Here is a 19,440-nt window from a genome sequence, read left to right on the forward strand (position 1 = left end):
TTCCTTGCACCTAAGAAAGCTTTTGACAAAATAAAAGAGCATGGAACTAGTGACGAATTGTTGTCTATTGGGCTGACATGAATTGAAAAATTCAAAAAGCTATTGAACATGCTGGGTTGGTATTGGACTCAAACATCCGAGTGCGAGTGGACTTGAATTGGTGTTGGTGTTATATGTTAGTATGGCTCAGTTGTCTGAGATATGGTGTCCATGCTTGCTAGCTCTTTTATTTTGGCAGATGTGTAGTGAATATGATTTTCATGGACTTTCAAACTGGCAGGCACCACCACCTTGCTGCCAGCATCAACTTTCTTTCATTAACCTATTAAAAGTTTTCTTATGATGAAGGTAAAAGCTATAATTGCTGAAGGTACACTTGCAAAAATTGTGTGGAAAAGGTTACCTGAAAGAGACAAACAGTAGAAACCTACTGTATGAAAGAATGCTTGACCTGTTGCAAACTTGCAATGCGCATTTATGTTACTCTTTGAATAGCTATATATGCATTGATGTCCTTTTCCCTTATCTTCCTGGATGGTTCCTATTGTTCTCTTTCCCCATCTGCTGGTTATCAGCAGTTATGAGTTACTGTTTTCCACTTTTAGCCATCAGAGTAATTTTGAAACATTTGAAATGGAAGCCCAAGTGGCTGACTTGGAAACTTTGCAATAGGTAGTGTAAATAGAGATGGACCAGATTTTTTCCAAATTCCATGCATGATAACTACTTAGGAGCTACTTACTTATCAGTGTCTCTGGTGATTGCGGATCCCCTTCCTTGTCAAGCAGAAGTAGCTGAAGTGATAGAGCCTTTATTCAAATAAATTTTATTAGTATGGTGAGCTTCTCTCAATTATGTTGGGTAATAGAATAGGGGATTTGCTTTGACAAGCTTATGAATTTCCAAGAATGTAGAGAGGTCAGGTAGGATAGGAACAGGAATTATAATACGATCGGAAAACAGGTACTTGGTGGAACATCTCTACTGAAGAACTATTTCAATAGAACGGGTGCTGCTGTGTGGTGACCATAGAAGTAAATCAGTAATGAAAAAGAAAAAGTTATGTCGTTTGACTATTAGTTCTATTGGTTCGATTTTTGCTTCTAACGAAGATGAGAAGCAAAAAATGAATGTGTTGGTAATACACCCCAAGGTTTCTTTAACAAAAGAATCTTGATAAAAATATAAAATAATACATTAGCCCTTCCATGACTCTAGCAGCTATCTTATACAACATGTTATTTCATGTTTATACACAATTACCCTGTTGCCGGGAACACAGTGGTTTTCCTGAAATTTTAATTGCAATTACCTTGCTCGGTTGTTGGTATGTCTTAAGTTGCAAAAATAGTCAAATGCTTGTACCTGCACTGCCTTTTAACCCTTTCTTTCTCACCAAATGCAGGACTGGAAACGGTAGAATTAGCGCTTGTGGAGGTGATGGTTTTGCTGGTGGAGGTGGTGGAAGAGTTTCTGTCGATATTTTTAGTAGACACGACGAACCAGAAATCTTTGCGTATGGTAGGGCTATTTACCTTGTTTGTTTAAGAATCTTCTAACTTCACACATTTTTTATGTGAAGTGTGATAACTTCCCAGTTCCCGCTCATAGTTGAGCAAGGGAACTAAGCCATGGAAAATTCTAGGGCTATTCCAAAGATGAGTGATGAAGTGAGAATTGGCCTCTCGTGCTTTTGGATTTTAACTTGCACCATGCTGTGTTAAACATTAGCTATCTCTACGTAGCAACTTTTCCCTTAGCAGGATGCATTATCTCTCGTCTTTATGAAAGATTTACTCTAGAAATACTTGTGGTAAAAAAAACCTTATCATGTGGGCTTCGTAAGTAGTTAATTGTGGCCTTTGGATAGGTAAACCGCTTGAACATTGCTTACTTTTATTTATTATTTTGTTCAGCTGGTACTAAAGCCAATGCAACCTTCATTTTTCTGCATGCAGGAGGAAGCAGTCGTGGTTGCCCAGAAAATGCAGGCGCAGCTGGAACTTTCTATGATAATGTCCCCCGCAGTCTTACCGTCAGCAACCACAATAAATCAACTTCTACAGACACACTTCTCTTGGATCTTCCTCAGCCACTTCTGACAAATGTTTATATTCGCAACCACGCTAAGGCTGCTGTCCCCTTGCTGTGGAGTCGTGTTCAGGTTGGTGGAGTGCATCTTAAGTTTCCTTTTTCAGTTTTTCGTAAGAGTAAATATATGTGTAACCTCAATTGATTGAACTTACTTAACATTGAATCTATTGAGTGAAGCATCATAGAGAAGTTATATTTTCCTTGGTTATGATGAGAAATTTTGCTGTTTATTCTTTATAAAGATAGTCCCTTCCTACTCCTTTATTCTATTTTATGCATATCAAACTCTTGCCTCAGGATGTTATGTATGGTTCTAAATGATTGCTGCATTGTTTTGCAATTAATGCTTTATTTTCCTTGGTTGCGTTAGTTTTCATGGCTTTGCTTCGTGTTTCCTAGGTTAGGTGTCTTTAACTTGTCCTCATTGATTTTCTTCGCATGGATCTTACAATGAAGAAAAGGGATTGTTCTGGTTTCCCATTTTTTTATTTTGTTATTTGTTCTCATGTTTTACCTATACTTTTAAGTTGTACAGATAATGTGATGCATTGTAGATAAATCTAGAAATTGAGTTATGTACCAAAGTTATCAACTCATCTTCATTCTAGATTCTACATGTCACAGGATGGGCATTTAATCTGAAAAGGTTAAATTCGCTTGACATCTAACTTCTTTCATCTAAGAAGAACTTGATTTCCTTACATGTGAAAGGAACATGTATAAGATAGAAAGATAAAATCCCCAAGAGCTGCAATGGGGGTCCAAGGGCTCTGAAAGAATAAAACTGATACAAAACACTCCAATCTTTTTTTTGCTTTTCCAGTTATAGAGCTCTTCATTAGAATTATAACACCCCTTTTAATTGAAGAATTTAATTATTCAGAAGCTTACAATAATTCTTTTACTTTCACTCCTTAAAAAGCCAAACAAGCCAAGGGGTTTCTTTTCACCTTGAGGTGACAATGAAATGCCTTGGGAAACTTAGCTGTCTAAGCATTGTAGTGGTTCTCCAGCTTCCTTCTGTTTTGCACCCCTGCCTCTGTTTTTTGGGTTATATGAGTATCTTATCTCTCTCTCATATAGGTCCAAGGTCAAATCAGCCTTTTGTGTAATGGAGCGCTGAGCTTTGGGCTGGCACGTTATGCGATGTCAGAGTTTGAATTATTGGCAGAGGAGCTTTTGATGAGTGATTCTGTCATTAAGGTAAGCGGTAGAATCTCCTTGCAAATACAGATTTTGTTGTTTTATAGCGGTTGTCGTGTCTCCTTAAGCCCTTTCTTTTGGTGATCTATAGAAGTGTTCATGCAATATTCCAATTGGAAAGTCTTTTTCACATCCGTTTTTCATTTACATTATTCTTCATAAACTCTTAACTGTTAAACTCTAGCTTGTGCCTCTACTCTTCTTTTCTTCTACTTGAATGATGTTATAGCTGTTCTTTGGAGCGTCAACTTTGATGCATTACTTGCATTGACCACCGGAAACATCAATACATGCAATACATATTGCATGTGTTTGCTAAAGCTACTTCACGGAAGTTGAAAAACAGCTTAGCTAAGCGTAAGGTCTCCCTGCTGTTGTGTTGTAGTTGTACTCTAATAACAGCTTGACTAACCATTAACCATAATGTCTCCTCATAGTCTTGCATTTTCTGACACTGTCGTATAAAAGCATAAAAATAATCTTAAACGAAGGGGAAAGTTCCAGACTGAAGCAGGTGACGCTAGCTTTGTTACCTTCTTTTCATGCTGCTGTGTCTCTCCTCCTCGTACTAAAATAAGGTGTCTCTCCTTGTAGTGCAGATGCCTGAGGCTGTCAAGTAGCTCCCTGAATATAAATTGAAAATTATCTTGAGTTGGTTATTTTGAGAACTTTCTATGTTTAGTTTTACATGATTTGGGTTCTACCTATGTCAAAATGATTTAGGACCCTACCTTCGGTTATTTAACCTAAGATTTTTGCTATAATCATTTTGCTTACTGAAAAAAGGATAATAATAGCAGGGATGACTCTTAGATTTGTGCAATGCGCGGCACCAATTTTGAAACTGTGGTCCAGCACCCTTTTCTTTTATTTCAAAAAGATTTGCATGTCTAGAATCAAAAGGAGAGTTTATAGTTTCTCTTTCCTTCATTATTTGGGGTCATAAGCAACCAAATGACTTGGGATCCTCTGAATGCTGTTCCTTATTTGATTGTAGATTAATGTTTCTATCATCATTAAGGTTTTAAGGAAGAGTTGTCAAAATTATTCATTAGGATGAAAGAGAAAAGGGTGCTGTTCCCTTCGTGTTGTATGCTCTTGTACCTATTTTCTTGATACGGTAGTGTAAGATACCTACTTCAGCCAGCCTCAGTTTTGCTTCTGTGATTTTATGCTTTCTTTTGGTTCTTTGGCATAAATTTCTTCACTGTGCTTCTAGAAGCATGGTTATATTGCAGCTCTTATACTCATTGTCCTTAAGCGCTGTGTCTTGTATTAGCGTATTTCTGAAACCTTGGCAGTGAATGTTATCTGACTTGTTCTTTTCAGGTTTTTGGAGCGCTACGGATGTCTGTCAAAATGTTTCTGATGTGGAATTCGAGAATGATAATTGATGGTGGTGGAGATCAGAATGTTGAGACAACAATGCTTGAGGCTAGTAACCTAATTGTTCTTAAGGTGCTCTTTCTTTTTCCGTTGCTTGTTTTTCTTGGTTGTCTTCGCGTACTTGCTCATTTTGAGATGTCCTCTACGTGCCATCTTATGCAGGAATCATCTCAAATTCGTTCGAATGCAAATCTTGGAGTTCATGGCCAAGGGCTGTTGAATTTATCTGGACCAGGAGATGCTATTGAAGCTCAAAGACTGGTCCTGTCTTTATTTTACAGCGTCAATGTGAGCAGAAATCTTGTTTTGCATCCTTTTGTTTCTGCTTTTATAGGAGATGTGCAATAGATTCCTAACTGGTCTATACTTGCTTTCTTTCGACACTTGATTTTTCCTGGTCACTTGATCTTTTATGGTATTTTTGACATCAGTATATGGATTTTTCAAATTGCGTGTAGTAATTTCTTTCTCCCTCGTCGTCTTTGTATGAATATCAGATGCAAGATAATATATGTCAGTCTGCATTGGGTATCTGTGTTACTGTTCCAATTCTTTTCACTAGCAAGGTGGTAACTGAGCTTAGTCTTTGCTCAGGTTTTCACCTGATCTATGTTCTGCCTCAGCTCCTGAGGAGCTTGGTATTCCAGTTCCTGGCCTTATATGTAGTTTGGGTTGACCATTTTTTTTTTCCTATATACATATCTATTTATTTTATTTCTTGCCTACTTTTCTCTTACTGCGTGCAGATTGGACCAGGGTCGGTTTTGCGTGGTCCTTCACGAAATGCGACAGCTGATGCTGTGTGAGTTCCTACTTGTTCCCTCCCCCTATTGTTTCTTTTCCAAGAAGCTTTCTTTGATTTGTTAATGGGATATTTGGTGCTTGATAGGAAACCGAAGTTGAACTGTGATAGTCCAGGTTGTCCTTTTGAATTGCTCCACCCTCCAGAAGACTGCAACGTGAATTCTTCACTATCATTCACTTTACAGGTGCTATTTTCTGCCCAGTATCAAAACAGACATCTCTGCATGATGTGTGTATAGATTGTACCGTGCACTTATGCAACTCTAATTCTCCCTTTATCTGCAGATCTGCCGAGTTGAAGATATCCTTGTTGAAGGCCTCATAGAAGGATCTGTTGTTCATTTCCACAGAGCAAGGACTGTAGATGTGCAACCTTATGGAATTATTAGCACATCAGGGATGGGTCTGTTCTTAATTTCCTTCAATTTATATTTGATGTTGTCATATTAACTTTTTCAATGTAACCCTTATCTTATATTGCTTTTCTTAAGGCAGGGTTTAATTTCTTTAGTGATTGAGAAATACTAGTGTATACTATCATTGCTTTGACAGTTCAAATTTATCTGTTAGAGAAAGGTCAAATTTGCCTTAAAGAAAAAAGCTCACATTTAGATGCAAAACTTCAATGTTAGAATTGTCAAACATATCAAACGACAACAATATACTTTCTCAGAATGTATTATGTAACCTTATTGTTTCATCGGTTCCATTGTGTCATCTCCACAGGCTGCATTGGAGGAGTAGGCCAAGGATCAGTTCTAAGCAATGGTCTTGGCAGTGGTGCCGGTCATGGTGGTGAAGGCGGATATGGATATTATAATGGAAGCTGCATTGGGGGTGGCATCACATATGGAGATCCCAATTTGCCATGTGAACCCGGCAGTGGAAGTGGGAATAGTAGCCTAGCTGGATCAACAGCTGGTGGTGGTGTTTTGGGTAAGTTGGATTCGTCGTCTTCACTATAATCCCCAACTTCAGCTTTCTTCCCTGTGCTAGCTTTATCATTTTGTATATGACAAGTGACAACCTGTGGATGGTTGATCAACTCGGTTTGGTAATGAAACAAATTGCTTAAACATCTATTGCTTTATTAATTTTGTACTAAAGGTGGAATTCTTCATATGATCTTGAATTTTCCTCTTTAAGTAGTAGAATAATTATCATGGCATGCCATGGGCCTGGTGAAAAAAAACAATGCAAGCTTTGTAATGCCAAATTTAAATGTTAAGCCGACAACAGTTTTAAATGCCACTTGTTTTTGTTGCAACCATATCAGCTAAGTCTTACATTCAACTGAGAGGTCAGGCCAACTCCGCATTCATCCTGGTTTGATCCAAAAATTCGATTTTATTAAATGGATTAATCACCCGAAATTACTAAAATTTTGAAATAAAGATACATCTTATTCAAATTCTCCCGCTATACGAGTGGTATAAAGAAGTAGAAGACCTGCACAAACATATGGTTCTTTACAAATAATATCTGCTTATCTATACTTATAAAAACTTTGTCGGTACACCAAGCTTTAACCAGTAACAAGAAACTAGCAATCAGTACAAAATTATTTTCCACACTTTCATAAGCTTCCTTTTTTCTTCTAGAGTACCCACAAGATATCCAAAAGGGTTTCATCACATGCTCTACATCTTCTATTCCTTCGTCGGAAACCCCAGCTAAACATCACATCCTTTTCTGTAGTGGGCATCGCCCACTATATTCCGAACAGACTCTGCACCATCCATCATAATTGACTAGCTACCAAAAGGGTGGTAATAATTTGTCCACTTTTTCTCTCGAGCGGTCGCGCATGTAACTCTGCTATTTACTCATTTTTCGAATTAAGTTAATAGTTACAGATGTTTTGTATAGTCTGCACTCTGCAGGCATAGTAGAGTGTTCATTGATTGAAGATCTGGGGTCTTCTTATTCTCCAAACATGGCAGTTTTGGTATCTGCATCTAATGCTTCTTCTTCCATTGTTTGTAGTCGTCCTCTTTTCCTTCCCTTCCAAGGTCCAAGAACTCTTTTTTTATAAGTCAAATGCTTCATTAATAAGCACCAACTCAGTGTCCGAAAATACATACAAGATGTGTGTGTCACTCTGCTTGAGTCATACATTGTCTTCTACCAAAGGTACGTGTGCAATAACAAAGATCTATTCATGCTTTCTACATCATTCTCACTATTACAAAATGATCTCCTATTCCATTTGTTCCATATACTCCTGATGGAGACAAGTAGATGTCATCTTCCATGTCGTCTTCCTTTCGTTGCTGATTCTCTCCAATCTCCAGCTTTTAGTTGCGCTCTCTACTAGGTCCAAGTAATTTCGTTGATAAAATGATCGATTGTTTCTCTTTGCTGAGGGAAGGGAGTGTGTATGAGATGATATATTAGATTGTTCCTAACCAACCATCTTGTACCTAAAGAATTTGCTTTGGACAGAAAGCTTGAAGACAAATAAAAGGGGCTTGAAAAAATGTAATATTGTTCCTCTAAGTTCACTTCCTTATTCAAGCTCTGTTCATTATTCAAGATGAAGTGTTAACGAGCAAGAAAACATTCTTTATAAAATGCGATATGCATATTTTTTCAAATGTCAGAGTAAAGTAACACATGTGCAACAAATTCTCTAACCTTGTCAACTTCCGTGTGCTTCTACCTATTTAAAGCCAGTATCTAGTGTAAGTTTTTGGCTTGAACCGGATTTTGCATCCTCTGGATGCTCCTATTAATGGAATTTTACCTTACCTGATTAAAAAAAAAGTTTTTGGCTTGAATGCCTGTGACTCGTCAAGCTATATCACTTTTCGTCTGAATGTTGTCCTGATGCTTTACTCATTCATGAGATTCCAATTACATGCTACTGTTTGGCCAGTTGCTGTGAAAAACAGATTATTGTTTTTAATGCTTTGTCACTACACTATCTTTGGGTACTGTATAAATCTGTTTCCTCTGTTTCTCTTTTTTCTGCTGTCATCCAAATGCAGTAATGGGTTCGTGGGAGCATCCCCTGATGTATTTGTCGGTTAAAGGCAAAGTTGACTCTGACGGGGACAGCTTTGAAGAAAGCTTCAGGAAGAAAGGTTATCTAACTAGAGATCAGTACATAGGGCCTGGAGGTGGATCCGGTGGAAGTATTCTATTGTTTTTGAAATCACTCCATCTTGGTGAATCTGGCACCATGTCAAGCCTTGGAGGTAGTAGCAGTTCCAGTGGTGGTGGTGGTGGAGGTGGTGGACGAATACACTTTCACTGGTCGGATATTCCTACTGGAGATGTGTATCAGCCAATAGCAACTGTGAATGGGAGCATCTATACAAGGTTTGTGCAGTTATGAATCAACATATTGCTAATAATTTTATTTCCACAAGTTGTGCTATTGTTAAGTTGCGTACTTTGGGATATGCACGGTTCATTTGCTAAGTTATGGATAACTTGTGTAGTCATCTTAGTGCATCTTTTTCTAGTCTAGTTATTGTACTATAGAAATTGCTGAAGTAAACAGGTCCATCGTTCCTTGTTCTAGCCTGCTGGTAATGCCATGTTTCAATTCATTGAAAGATGCAATCTTGTTTCCCCTGAATTCATAAACCATTTTTTCGAGACTTTATTATTGCACTATGAAGAGATGCAAATAGCTAGACCTGAAATATCCAAATATTAAGTCTTGTTGTGTTTGCATTCTTTTGCTGCTGTTCGGATTACTTTGCTATGCAATTGATACTTCTTGTCAAATTCTCTGCTTATAACATGAAGATACATAGTTTCACTTCAATGACTAGATAGAGTTGTAGCCTCACTTTTCATTGTTCTCTTTGGAAGTATGTCATTACGTTGCTTGTGATACTTCCTGAGCATCTGATTTCAAATTCTAATGGATGTTGGTTTATTAGTTGCATCAATTAGTAATTTGTTATTGGGCCTGATGGCCACAATCAACTTCAGAACCTCAAGTGCAATTTGTTGCTTCATTCTTTGCGGTTGCTTAGCTGGTCTAAGATCCAGTTAGGAGATAAAGCTAGAGACTGGATTAGAAGGTTTTTTTGTTTTTGGCTGTTAATACATTTTTACAGGATGGATCCTATGAATGCATTTAAGATCTCTGTGACTGACAGGTCATTAAATTAAAGGTATTACAAAGAACTCCATTGTGGTTTCTTCGTGTATCCCACACGTCCTTTCGAGATTTTTGCAAATCTATTTCTAGGAAGCATTCTATGTATTGGTTTATATCTATATACTATATAGTGTTAGCCTGTTAGGAGCGATTAGCAAGTGGTTAATTCTAAAGCCGTCAATATGGGCTTGGCCCATTGGGCCGGCCCAACCCAGCCCGTGATTTAATAGGGTTGGGCTAAGATTTTTGGAGCCCATTTAAAAATGAGGCTTTTAAGCCCGGTCCAATTAAGCCCGTGGCCCATGAGGCTTGACCGAGGTTGGGCTGGGACGGCCCGCGGGCTTAATAAACATATTTAATTAAAATATAAATAATAGAAAAAAAATATAGGGAACTAAAAATAACAAGAAGAGTAGTTCAATCTCAAACCGGTAATATATTTATGTGAATTTAAATACTTTTTGTTCTTACAATTTTAGTCATTTCTTGATGTTTAACTAATTAACATTGCATATTATTATATATTTAGATGAAAATGAAGATTTTAAGACATTTTTGTTTCACAAGAGGATTCAAACGTGCTTGATGAAGATGATTTGTTAGTGCTGGATATTTGAAAATATTTTTGAGTAGTTTGTTTTGAGTATTGACTTTTAATGGATGAAGTATTGTCCTTTTTTGTGTTTTATAGTAATCTATTGGAACAATGTAAAAAATTATTAAGTTTTGTAGGTTAAAATTTAAAATTTAAAAAATATAAAAAATAAATTTTAAAAAAGGTGGGCCGACCCGTGGGGACCCGTGACCCATGTAGGGCTGGGCTGGGCTGGGCTGACCATTTTGCCCGTCGAAACAGTGAGCTGGGTTGAGCCAGCCCGTATTGACAGCTCTAGTTAATACTGAGTATTTTTCATGAATTTGTTTTGATTATTTTAAATGTGTTCCCTTTTATGGGAAAATCGTCCAAGTTATTGTAAATAAGTTATGCTGGAGGTGAGCGATACGTGAAGGTCCTCAGAAGAGGTCCTCTTAAGTCGACCTTCAGATCAATTACTAATCCAGTACAGTTGTTGACTTAACTTTGTAACAGTGGTTCCAGTATTTACCTTTGATTGTATTTATGTCATGTGTGCTGGTTCTTCAGGGGTGGATTGGGTGGAGAGCAAGGTGGTAGTGGTGGAAGTGGAACTTTGTCTGGAAAGCCATGCCCAAAAGGTCTTTATGGGATTTTCTGTGAGGTAAGTTCAAGAACTTCCTGGATGGAGGGGGTGGTCATTTCTTTTTTCCTATCATCAGTCTGTTATCATTTCCAATTGTGTGGGTTTCCATTGCTTTTCCTTCCCTAAATTCGGAAATGTATTGTCTGTGAATTTTTCCCTTTTTTTTTTTTTGTAATTCCTCTGTTGTGTCTATGCAGGAATGCCCGCTTGGTACTTTCAAGAATGTCACGGGATCTGATAGAGCCCTTTGTGTTTCGTGCCTGAGTGATGAGCTCCCACATCGAGCTGTTTATATTTCTGTCCGAGGTATTGCAACTGACGAGCTGTTTATAGCAGCTGCAAAGGCCTTCACTAGTTTCTGTATAATAGAGGAATAAGGAGGCCAGATACTAGTTACTTTCACCAACATAAATGTTATGGCTTTTGGGGTTAAGCTTTTTTTTTTAAAAATAAATAAATAGGAAATGAATCTTTTTAAGACACTAACATTATCTACATCAGTGAAATTAACTTGTACAAGTCTCTGTATTTCCTACATTTTGACAGATTCTTTTTCTTATCCTATTTGTTCAGAATTCGTGAAATTTTGTTCTCTACACAATTCTTTGCTGATTTGCGGTTGATGGCTACTCTTAGACTAACTTTAAGAAGCTTTCCTTGTAATAGGTGGTGTTACAGAACGTCCTTGTCCTTACAAATGTGTTTCCGAGAGATACCATATGCCTCATTGTTATACAGCTCTTGAAGAACTAATCTACACGTTTGGAGGACCCTGGCTGTTTGTTCTTCTCTTGTTAGGTCTTCTCATTTTGTTAGCGTTGGTTCTTAGTGTAGCTCGAATGAAGTTTGTCGGTGTCGATGAGTCACCAGGTCCTGCTCCCACACAACAGGGTTCTCAAATTGATCACTCGTTTCCATTTCTGGAGTCATTGAATGAGGTCTGTCCAGATGTCTCTTATTGACATACAATAATGCAACTGTATTAGATTGTCTACATTTTTACTAGCTTAGGTGGAATTTGAAGGTAAAAAGTGGAATTTGGCATTGGCTTCTTTCAGGTTTTGGAAACAAACAGGGTCGAGGAGTCCCAAAGCCATGTCTATAGATTGTACTTTTTGGGTCCAAACACATTCAGTGAACCTTGGCATCTGTCTCATACACCTCCACAGCAAATAAAAGAAGTTGTGTAAGTTGATTTTCTTTTCCATTTTATCTTGGCAGTTTACTCTTTTGTTTTGAATGTGTTGCTTTGGTTGTTTTGTTTCATTGAAGTCGTTTTTTTTTCAAGTTTACTCTTGCTTTAATCCAGAAGGGGGAAAATGAGGGAGGAGGAATGTATCTCTTTCTGCCTCCATTTTCTCTGGGTGGTTCTTTCCTTCATTTTAATTCCCCCCACCCCCCACCCCCACCCCACCCACCCACACACACACACACACCCAAATCTGGTGTCTTTGTCTTTCTTCGTCGAAAAATTTATACAAACTGGGAATAGCCATTCAGTAGTTCTGTATTTAACTGCCAGATATGAGGGTGCCTTCAACACCTTTGTGGATGAGATTAATACTATTGCTGCCTACCAATGGTGGGAAGGAGCAGTGCATAGCATTCTTTGTATCCTTGTGTATCCTCTTGCATGGTCATGGCAGCAATGGCGGCGTAGAATGAAGTTACAACGTCTTCGTGAATTTGTTCGATCAGAATATGATCATGCTTGCTTACGTTCTTGTCGATCACGTGCTCTTTATGAGGGGCTGAAGGTTAGATTCTTAATAACATTAGTTTTGATTTTCTTTTTCGGTTGCAAAAATGTGTTATTTTCCCCTGTTTTATTTGATTTTATGTTCAGAGTCCCAAAAGCAAATTTTACTGAACCATGTGGTTCGAGAATGACTTCTCAACCTTTAATTATAGGTCTTCATGACTGTAGGTAGCAGCAACACCTGATCTAATGCTAGCATATTTGGACTTCTTTCTTGGTGGTGATGAAAAGCGAAGCGATCTTCCTCCTAGTCTTCACCAAAGGTTTCCGATGTCCCTGCTATTTGGTGGTGATGGAAGTTATATGGCTCCATTCTCACTCAATAATGACAATGTTATTACCAGTCTTATGAGTCAGGTTAGTCATGATCCAATGCAAAAAAAAAAAAAAAGAGTTAGAGAAGAAGCAGGGATTTCCTGATGCTTTTAATCACCTTGTACTTAAAGATATGCAATTGTTTTCAGTCTGTTCCACCTACTACATGGTACCGTCTTGTGGCTGGTTTGAATGCACAGTTGCGCTTGGTACGTCGGGGTTGCCTTAGTACAATGTTTCGCCCGGTGCTTAGATGGCTTGAAACTTTTGCCAATCCTGCTTTAAGGGTCTACGGCATCCGCGTGGATCTTGCATTGTTCCAAGCAACAGCTGACAGCTATACTCAATTTGGACTTTCGGTGTGTGTTATCGAAGAAGAAACTGGACTAGTGTCTTTTGAAGGTCTTGATGAAGGCTCCAGAAGTGAACACCTATCAAGGTATGGTGTGCACTTAGAGTTTCCGTTGGATCCTTTATTTGGTTTCTCCTGCATTTTGTCCCGACTCCGGTCCATTTTGACATATTCCGTCATCTGGACTCTCATACTTCTCATCGTTTCACTTGTATCTGTGACTTTTATTTAAGTCATGAATACATGTTAAATATGTATTCATTCGTTTATGCACTGTTTGTGTTGCTATCAGTTGCTGTCATTATTGTGAAATTGTTACATGGTCATCTTATGGTCACTGAAGAAGGACCGGCGGGGAGTGGTAGAAGAGGGCAGGGGTTTAATCATCTGAAGATTCTATCACTGATTAGTTCATCTCTGCAAGTTAAAGCGTTTAATAATATGTAATGTCTCTAATGGATTTGGAGAGTATTGCTCGAAAGAAGAACAATTCATAGCTAGTTCCTCCTTGAACATTTTGTATTCCGGTCTGTGCCATTTTTTGCTATTTGCTCTAGGCACCCCAATATTTTCAACTTTTATTGTGGAGGAAGGTAACAATATTAATCTCATATCTTCCCCCTTTTGTTTGCTTCCCCAACTGCAATGGACCTAATTGATCTATTTGTTTCGTTGTTTGCAGTGATAGCAACACAGAAATACAGAATTCTCCGCGCTATCTAAGAGATGAGTCAAACTTAAGGGGGGATGACAAAAACACTGTAAAGCGGAAGTTTTACGGAGGGATTTTGGACATTAACAGCTTAAAGATGCTTAAGGAGAAAAGAGATCTGTTTTATATTCTCTCTTTTTTAATTCATAACACTAAACCAGTTGGTCATCAGGTCTCTCTCTCTCTCTCTCTCTCTCTCTCTCTCTCGTCGGGTGGCCTTGAAATTTTGTTACTGAGAACATTTTGTTAATGTTGCAGGATCTTGTTGGTTTGGTCATTTCGATACTGCTGCTAGGCGATTTTAGTTTAGTGCTGCTTACTTTGCTCCAGCTGTATTCGATTTCCTTAGCGGATGTCTTTCTGGTTTTGTTTGTTTTACCTCTTGGAATATTATTTCCATTTCCTGCTGGAATCAATGCTCTTTTCAGTCATGGGCAAAGGCGTTCTGCGGGTCTTGCACGTGTATATGCAATGTGGAACATTACATCCCTGATTAATGTTGTAAGTAACTTTTACCCTTAAAAATGAAAAGAGTAATTACGACTGTAGCGAACTTGTTTTGGTAATCTATCTGTTCCTTTCCCAACTTATTTACCTTTTTAGGGCCCAGAAACGGTCAGCATTCTTTAAGTGGTCCTTAGATTCTGCCTTCTTTTTCCTTGTGCCTTTCTCTTTTCTCCTTACTTACTGGGTCATACTCTGGGATTGAGAGGGAAAGCTGCATTATCACTGATGCTCGATATAAGAGTCTCGTAGGTGCAGGACTTTACATCTTCTCTGGTGATATACTTTGTCAATTTCTGTTCTTTTCATCTGTTAGGGTTTTTTACCCCAATAAAGTGTCAATTAGTTAGGAGTTATCAATTTGTATACTTCAAAATGCAATCATTTGGATCTACTACCTCTCCCAAATTTGAATCCTGTCCTCTATTTAATCCCAAAATAGTGTCCATTTCCCTAAAAGAGATGTTGCAGTAGCACGTTCTCACTTACATAATCTACCACCTAATAAGTGCTGTTTTATGAGTACCATTTATTTTTCCAACAGTTATTGTACTAATGTCCATATCCAGTTCAAGTCAAAATTCATCATTCAGTTTTGGTTAGTGTTTTCAAAACTAACTTGGGATGTACATTCATCTACTGAGATGGTTGAATTGCATGTCACCATAACTTCTGACTTTTCTAATTGACCAATTAGAACCATTCGCTGTCTAAACTCTCCACTGAGGGCGTAAGTTCATTTCATCAATATGTTTTACTGACTATTTTGTGGTTATGCCTACTTACTGCTCTGTATATCATTTATCTCATGCTAGATTGTCACATTTGTCTGTGGATATGTCCACTATAGCACCCAATCAAGCAGAAAGCTTCCTTACTTCCAGCCATGGAACATGTAAGCATTCTGAAGTTTGTCCAATGTTGTCATCTGAAATTTATCCAATTTCGCTATCAAATAATGCTTTTGCTATTGCAGGGATGAAAGTGAATGGTGGATATTTCCTTTCGCACTGGTTCTGTGTAAATGTATCCAATTGCAGCTCGTAAATTGGCATGTTGCTAATCTAGAGATTCAAGATAGGTCGTTGTATAGCAATGACTTCGAACTGTTTTGGCAATCATAGTACAAAGCTGAGCAGAAATATTCCGCTAACACCCTATCTTTTTTCTGGGTTCATTTTGATTTTTCTACATCACCCACTTTTTGCCTTTTTTATAGTCGTTTAGATAGTGAATTGTCACAGATGTAGAAAGGAATTGGGTAGACAACAGAAGAAAGTTGAAAGAGTAGATAGAAATACCGAGAGAGGCATTCATTGTGTAACACCCCCCCACTTTTGGTTGTGCAGTTGTGTTTCTTCACTGTAAATATCCAAGAGATATATCCTTCTGGAATTCTAATGTAATCTTAGGGTGATGCTTATTAGTTTATTATTCAATAAGATGTGTTTTTCTAGCTGAATGCTGTTGCCTTATCAGTATCTCTACTGAGTTGCTGTTTGAGTTTCTCTGTTGTACTGTGTCCAGGTTACCCCTGCTTGTGTGGTTTTCGAAAAATAAGATTGGTAATAAAACAGCTCTGGTTGTGTCAGTTGATTTTTTTTGTTAGAGTTTGAAGATTGTTTTGAGTGTGGGTAAAAAGGATTTTTTTTTTTTTTGGTAACAGAACAAAGAAAAGGCAGGAAAGTTCTCATTTTATAAAACACACAACATTTGAATCCTCTGTTGGTTTCTCGTACATAGTTAGTTTGGTCGTATTAATGACAGATTGAATCGTAACGCAACGTTCAGTTTGAATTGGAATTCAACTTTAAATTTTGACAGCACTGGGAAAAGGAAAAGTCAAATGGCTAAATTAAACAGATTACTTATTATTCCCTCTGTTTTCATTTACTTCTCATGTTTTGCTTCTTGAAAGTCAAGTGAATATTTCTTTGCCTTTCTTTCTAATAAATGGCTACAACCTTTTTCTTTGACTAAATGCTTACAACCTTGTTAAACTAAATGAGTTCCGAGTATACACCAATGCTTTTGTTGTTATGAATTAGTGATTGACCAGCCTTATATTTAAGAACCTATTCAATTGTTTTCTTATTTAACGAAATAGAGCAAATGTGCAAGCTCACTCAACCAATTTTTAGGACTCTAAGTGGATCAAATCTGATTAGAATCTTGAGGAAGTCTTCATTTGTTGTATTATATTTCATCCATGTTATCTCTTCTATGGAATTCAAACCGGAACATTTTTCATTTGAAAAAGGAAGCGCGCGAACACACATAGTAATAGGTTTTAGGGGCTAAATGACGTTATGTTCTAAATATCGGACAAGTAGGAAATGCACATAATACCAATTCAGATACTTGTGCACTTTTTAGATGAGCAATAGAGCAACTGAATAGAGATAACAGCAGTAAGACACTAACTATGCAACATGAAAAAGAAAGAGTTCATTTGCATCTAATCTAAATACATCTGGAAAAGATGTTGGAGGGATGAATTCTAGTCTTTCTTCTAATCAAAATACATCAACAAAAAATCATGGTCTTTCCGTGAAAGTAAAATGAAATATTACCTAAATAATATTACTCCTTATTCAACACTTTGGGAACTTTGATGTAAGGCTCCTCAAAGCTTGGCACGGCAGAAATCAATGCTTCCCTATTGAGGAAATTGCATACAAGAATCATTTGTTTGCTACCATAGGGCCAAATAACATAAAAGAAAGTTGATGGAGGAAAACAACATTACCTATTTTCAAACTTTTCAGGTATGTCATTGCGCAAATTATCTCCCTCAGTATCTGTAGATCAAGAAAAAATTCCCAAAAAGAAAATTTTCAATGTTGCATCAAATGCTTTGTTGTTCAAAAGTCTTACTCTTTCATGTTACTAATACTCGTGACAGAAAAGAAAATCCAATTGGTCGAGTCAAGAAACACAGAATTCCCAAGCAAATGTTTCGATTGACTTCCCAATTGTATCAACTTGACATTCTTACAATCTGTTTCAGTTTTCTATAAGATTTTTATATCCAAGAAAGATCCAGATGAAAAAAGAAGAACAGTAACCTTGACTGTTTAACCTATTGTTTGTCTACCCTAGCAAGGCTAAGGCTAAAGCTTCTTCCAGGAATCCATTGCTAAGGCTACTCTGCAAAGCCTAACACTAGTAAACTAAAAGACGAGAGGGGAAAAAAGGGATGAGGTAGGCGTTAGTTGCTGTTCTATTTTAATAGAATACAATCTGCAAGGAGATAAATTTCTTCAATGTTGGGTGTCCGATAGCTGACACTGAAGATCAGTCAATGAAATCTTTTAGCATGGCATATTTGGTGCACGGCCAACTCAAAAAAGAAAATATGGGGGAAAAGGTCTCTGTTTTGGTGCTTATAGCCCGAGATGAGAAGGCAGGCATTCCTATACCATTTTTTTCTGATTTCATGCTAAATGATGCAAGCACTATTTTGAGAAACATATCACATTATCTTCAAGAAAAAAAAATATAGAACTTCAAAAGAAAAAAAAAATCAAAGAGAAGTATTCAATTAAGTATCTTAAGCACCTGCCCTTAAGGCTGGCTCGATACTCTGCAGATCAACAGCTTGAAGTTGTCCAAACCTGTTTCACCAACGAGGAAGGCACATCAAAACATGAAAAGTAGACAATGCACCATTGCACAACGTACCAAAAGTAAATAATGTACCATCGGTCCCCTCCCTCCCTCCCTCCTATTAGCTAGGAAAGACAAATATCAAGTATCCACCAAATTCTTGGACTAATGCCTTGCAAGCTTCAACGGTTCTAACTATTTCAAGCTCAAGCACAACCGGAATTCTAGCTTGAAATAAGAACTCTGAACATTAGTTTCAGAACTTGAAGACAAATTTTGGTGCTTAATTAGACGACGATTCATCAAACTGCTCCATTCCTCACCCTGCTCGCAAAGAGGGGAAAAGAAAAAGACCTATATTACGTGTGTCTTACACACATTGGGGTTCTCCTAATACAAACTGAGCAGCAACTTTATGTTACTCAGTTTTATCTACCACTTGAGTTCTAAGATACATAACTCTACTATCTTTAGCATAGTTAACTTAGCTAAAATAAATGTAAATGACAACACCTCTAATGTACTAAAGGCCATAGGTTCAAGCCCTGCATCATATGAACTAAGCTTGGTATTTAAGTGGAGAAGGGTAGAAGGGTGAGTCCATTATCGCTGAGTTCGAAGGATGATGGATTTCTTAGTCATCATTATTTAAAAAAACAACAACTTCTCAGGTCACTAAATAAGTAATACGACGATGAAATTAAAGCCTGGTAACCAAATCAATAAAATTTCTGGTCAAAGGGACTCAGTTGAATTAAGAGCAAGATATCAAGTAACTGTTGAATTTGAGAAGTGTTTAACAAACATATCCCTCCTCATAACCTTAATATCAATAAATCACTGGAAGAAAATTAAAACCGCAACAAAGTTTCAACCATTAGAACAACATCTTATTCCATTTTAATATTAACCAATTACTTAGAAGCAAACATATACAGAGACAAAAAATGCAAAGAAAGAACGGTACCAATCTATAACTTGTTGAATTTTGGGAGCAAATTCTTCAACCTACAAAAAAAAACCAAGATTAATTTTGGAATGTATAAACAGTAACAATAAGGTTAAAGATGAAAAGAATAATAATTACTTGTTGAGGGGTGAGTGAAATTCGAGCAGTTTCAGCCAAACGAGGAACATCAGGAGGCTCTAGAACACTCGATTTCACACAGTAGCTTCTTCGTTGCTTAATTGGGAGTGGTAATGAGGAAATGCCATTTTTAGTGAAATTGAAGAAGAAAGAATAAGTGGCTGGTTTCAGCAAATGCAAAGCTTTAATGCTGCTTCCCATGGATAGATAGTGTTGTGTTTGTTTGATTAGCCATCTCCAACCTTTACCTCATTTTTGCTCCCCAAAATGCATTT

The 19,440-nt window shown here is 37.4% G+C and overlaps 2 protein-coding genes across 2 annotated transcripts in view; one reads left to right on the plus strand and one right to left on the minus strand.

Annotated features, from left to right (window-relative positions):
• Positions 1-15,931, plus strand: part of LOC109241480 — a 22,102-nt gene extending 6,171 nt beyond the window's left edge. The window contains exons 2-22 of the mRNA XM_019408218.1: positions 1,406-1,521; positions 1,959-2,164; positions 3,178-3,297; positions 4,627-4,755; positions 4,846-4,971; positions 5,430-5,485; positions 5,573-5,672; positions 5,773-5,890; positions 6,214-6,423; positions 8,478-8,811; positions 10,752-10,845; positions 11,025-11,133; positions 11,494-11,765; positions 11,886-12,013; positions 12,350-12,584; positions 12,755-12,943; positions 13,051-13,340; positions 13,936-14,137; positions 14,224-14,466; positions 15,285-15,364; positions 15,446-15,931. Coding sequence (XP_019263763.1) covers positions 1,406-1,521; positions 1,959-2,164; positions 3,178-3,297; positions 4,627-4,755; positions 4,846-4,971; positions 5,430-5,485; positions 5,573-5,672; positions 5,773-5,890; positions 6,214-6,423; positions 8,478-8,811; positions 10,752-10,845; positions 11,025-11,133; positions 11,494-11,765; positions 11,886-12,013; positions 12,350-12,584; positions 12,755-12,943; positions 13,051-13,340; positions 13,936-14,137; positions 14,224-14,466; positions 15,285-15,364; positions 15,446-15,593 — 3,505 coding nt within the window. The 3' untranslated portion in view covers positions 15,594-15,931. The remainder of the gene's footprint in view (positions 1-1,405; positions 1,522-1,958; positions 2,165-3,177; positions 3,298-4,626; positions 4,756-4,845; positions 4,972-5,429; positions 5,486-5,572; positions 5,673-5,772; positions 5,891-6,213; positions 6,424-8,477; positions 8,812-10,751; positions 10,846-11,024; positions 11,134-11,493; positions 11,766-11,885; positions 12,014-12,349; positions 12,585-12,754; positions 12,944-13,050; positions 13,341-13,935; positions 14,138-14,223; positions 14,467-15,284; positions 15,365-15,445) is intronic.
• A 915-nt stretch (positions 15,932-16,846) lies between these two features.
• Positions 16,847-19,440, minus strand: LOC109241481 (glutamyl-tRNA(Gln) amidotransferase subunit C, chloroplastic/mitochondrial-like). The gene is made up of 5 exons (XM_019408219.1): positions 19,166-19,440; positions 19,046-19,086; positions 18,031-18,086; positions 17,219-17,270; positions 16,847-17,128 (listed from the first exon to the last, which is right to left on the minus strand). The coding sequence occupies exons 1-5, from the start codon at positions 19,364-19,366 to the stop codon at positions 17,053-17,055; spliced, it is 426 nt and encodes a 141-aa protein (XP_019263764.1). The 5' UTR covers positions 19,367-19,440; the 3' UTR covers positions 16,847-17,052.

The sequence above is a fragment of the Nicotiana attenuata genome, unplaced genomic scaffold (genome assembly GCF_001879085.1).
Source record: "Nicotiana attenuata strain UT unplaced genomic scaffold, NIATTr2, whole genome shotgun sequence".
Classification (NCBI taxonomy): Eukaryota; Viridiplantae; Streptophyta; class Magnoliopsida; order Solanales; family Solanaceae; genus Nicotiana; species Nicotiana attenuata.

Bases quoted from the DNA above. Each gene is read 5' to 3' on its own strand.
- LOC109241481 (XM_019408219.1), bottom strand. From the start codon at position 19,366: ATGGGAAGCAGCATTAAAGCTTTGCATTTGCTGAAACCAGCCACTTAT. The intron at 18,087-19,045 runs GTACCGTTCTTT...TTGGTGAAACAG, and splicing joins ATTCAACAAGTTATAGATTG to GTTTGGACAACTTCAAGCTG. The intron at 17,129-17,218 runs GTAATGTTGTTT...TTTCCTCAATAG, and splicing joins CCTGAAAAGTTTGAAAATAG to GGAAGCATTGATTTCTGCCG.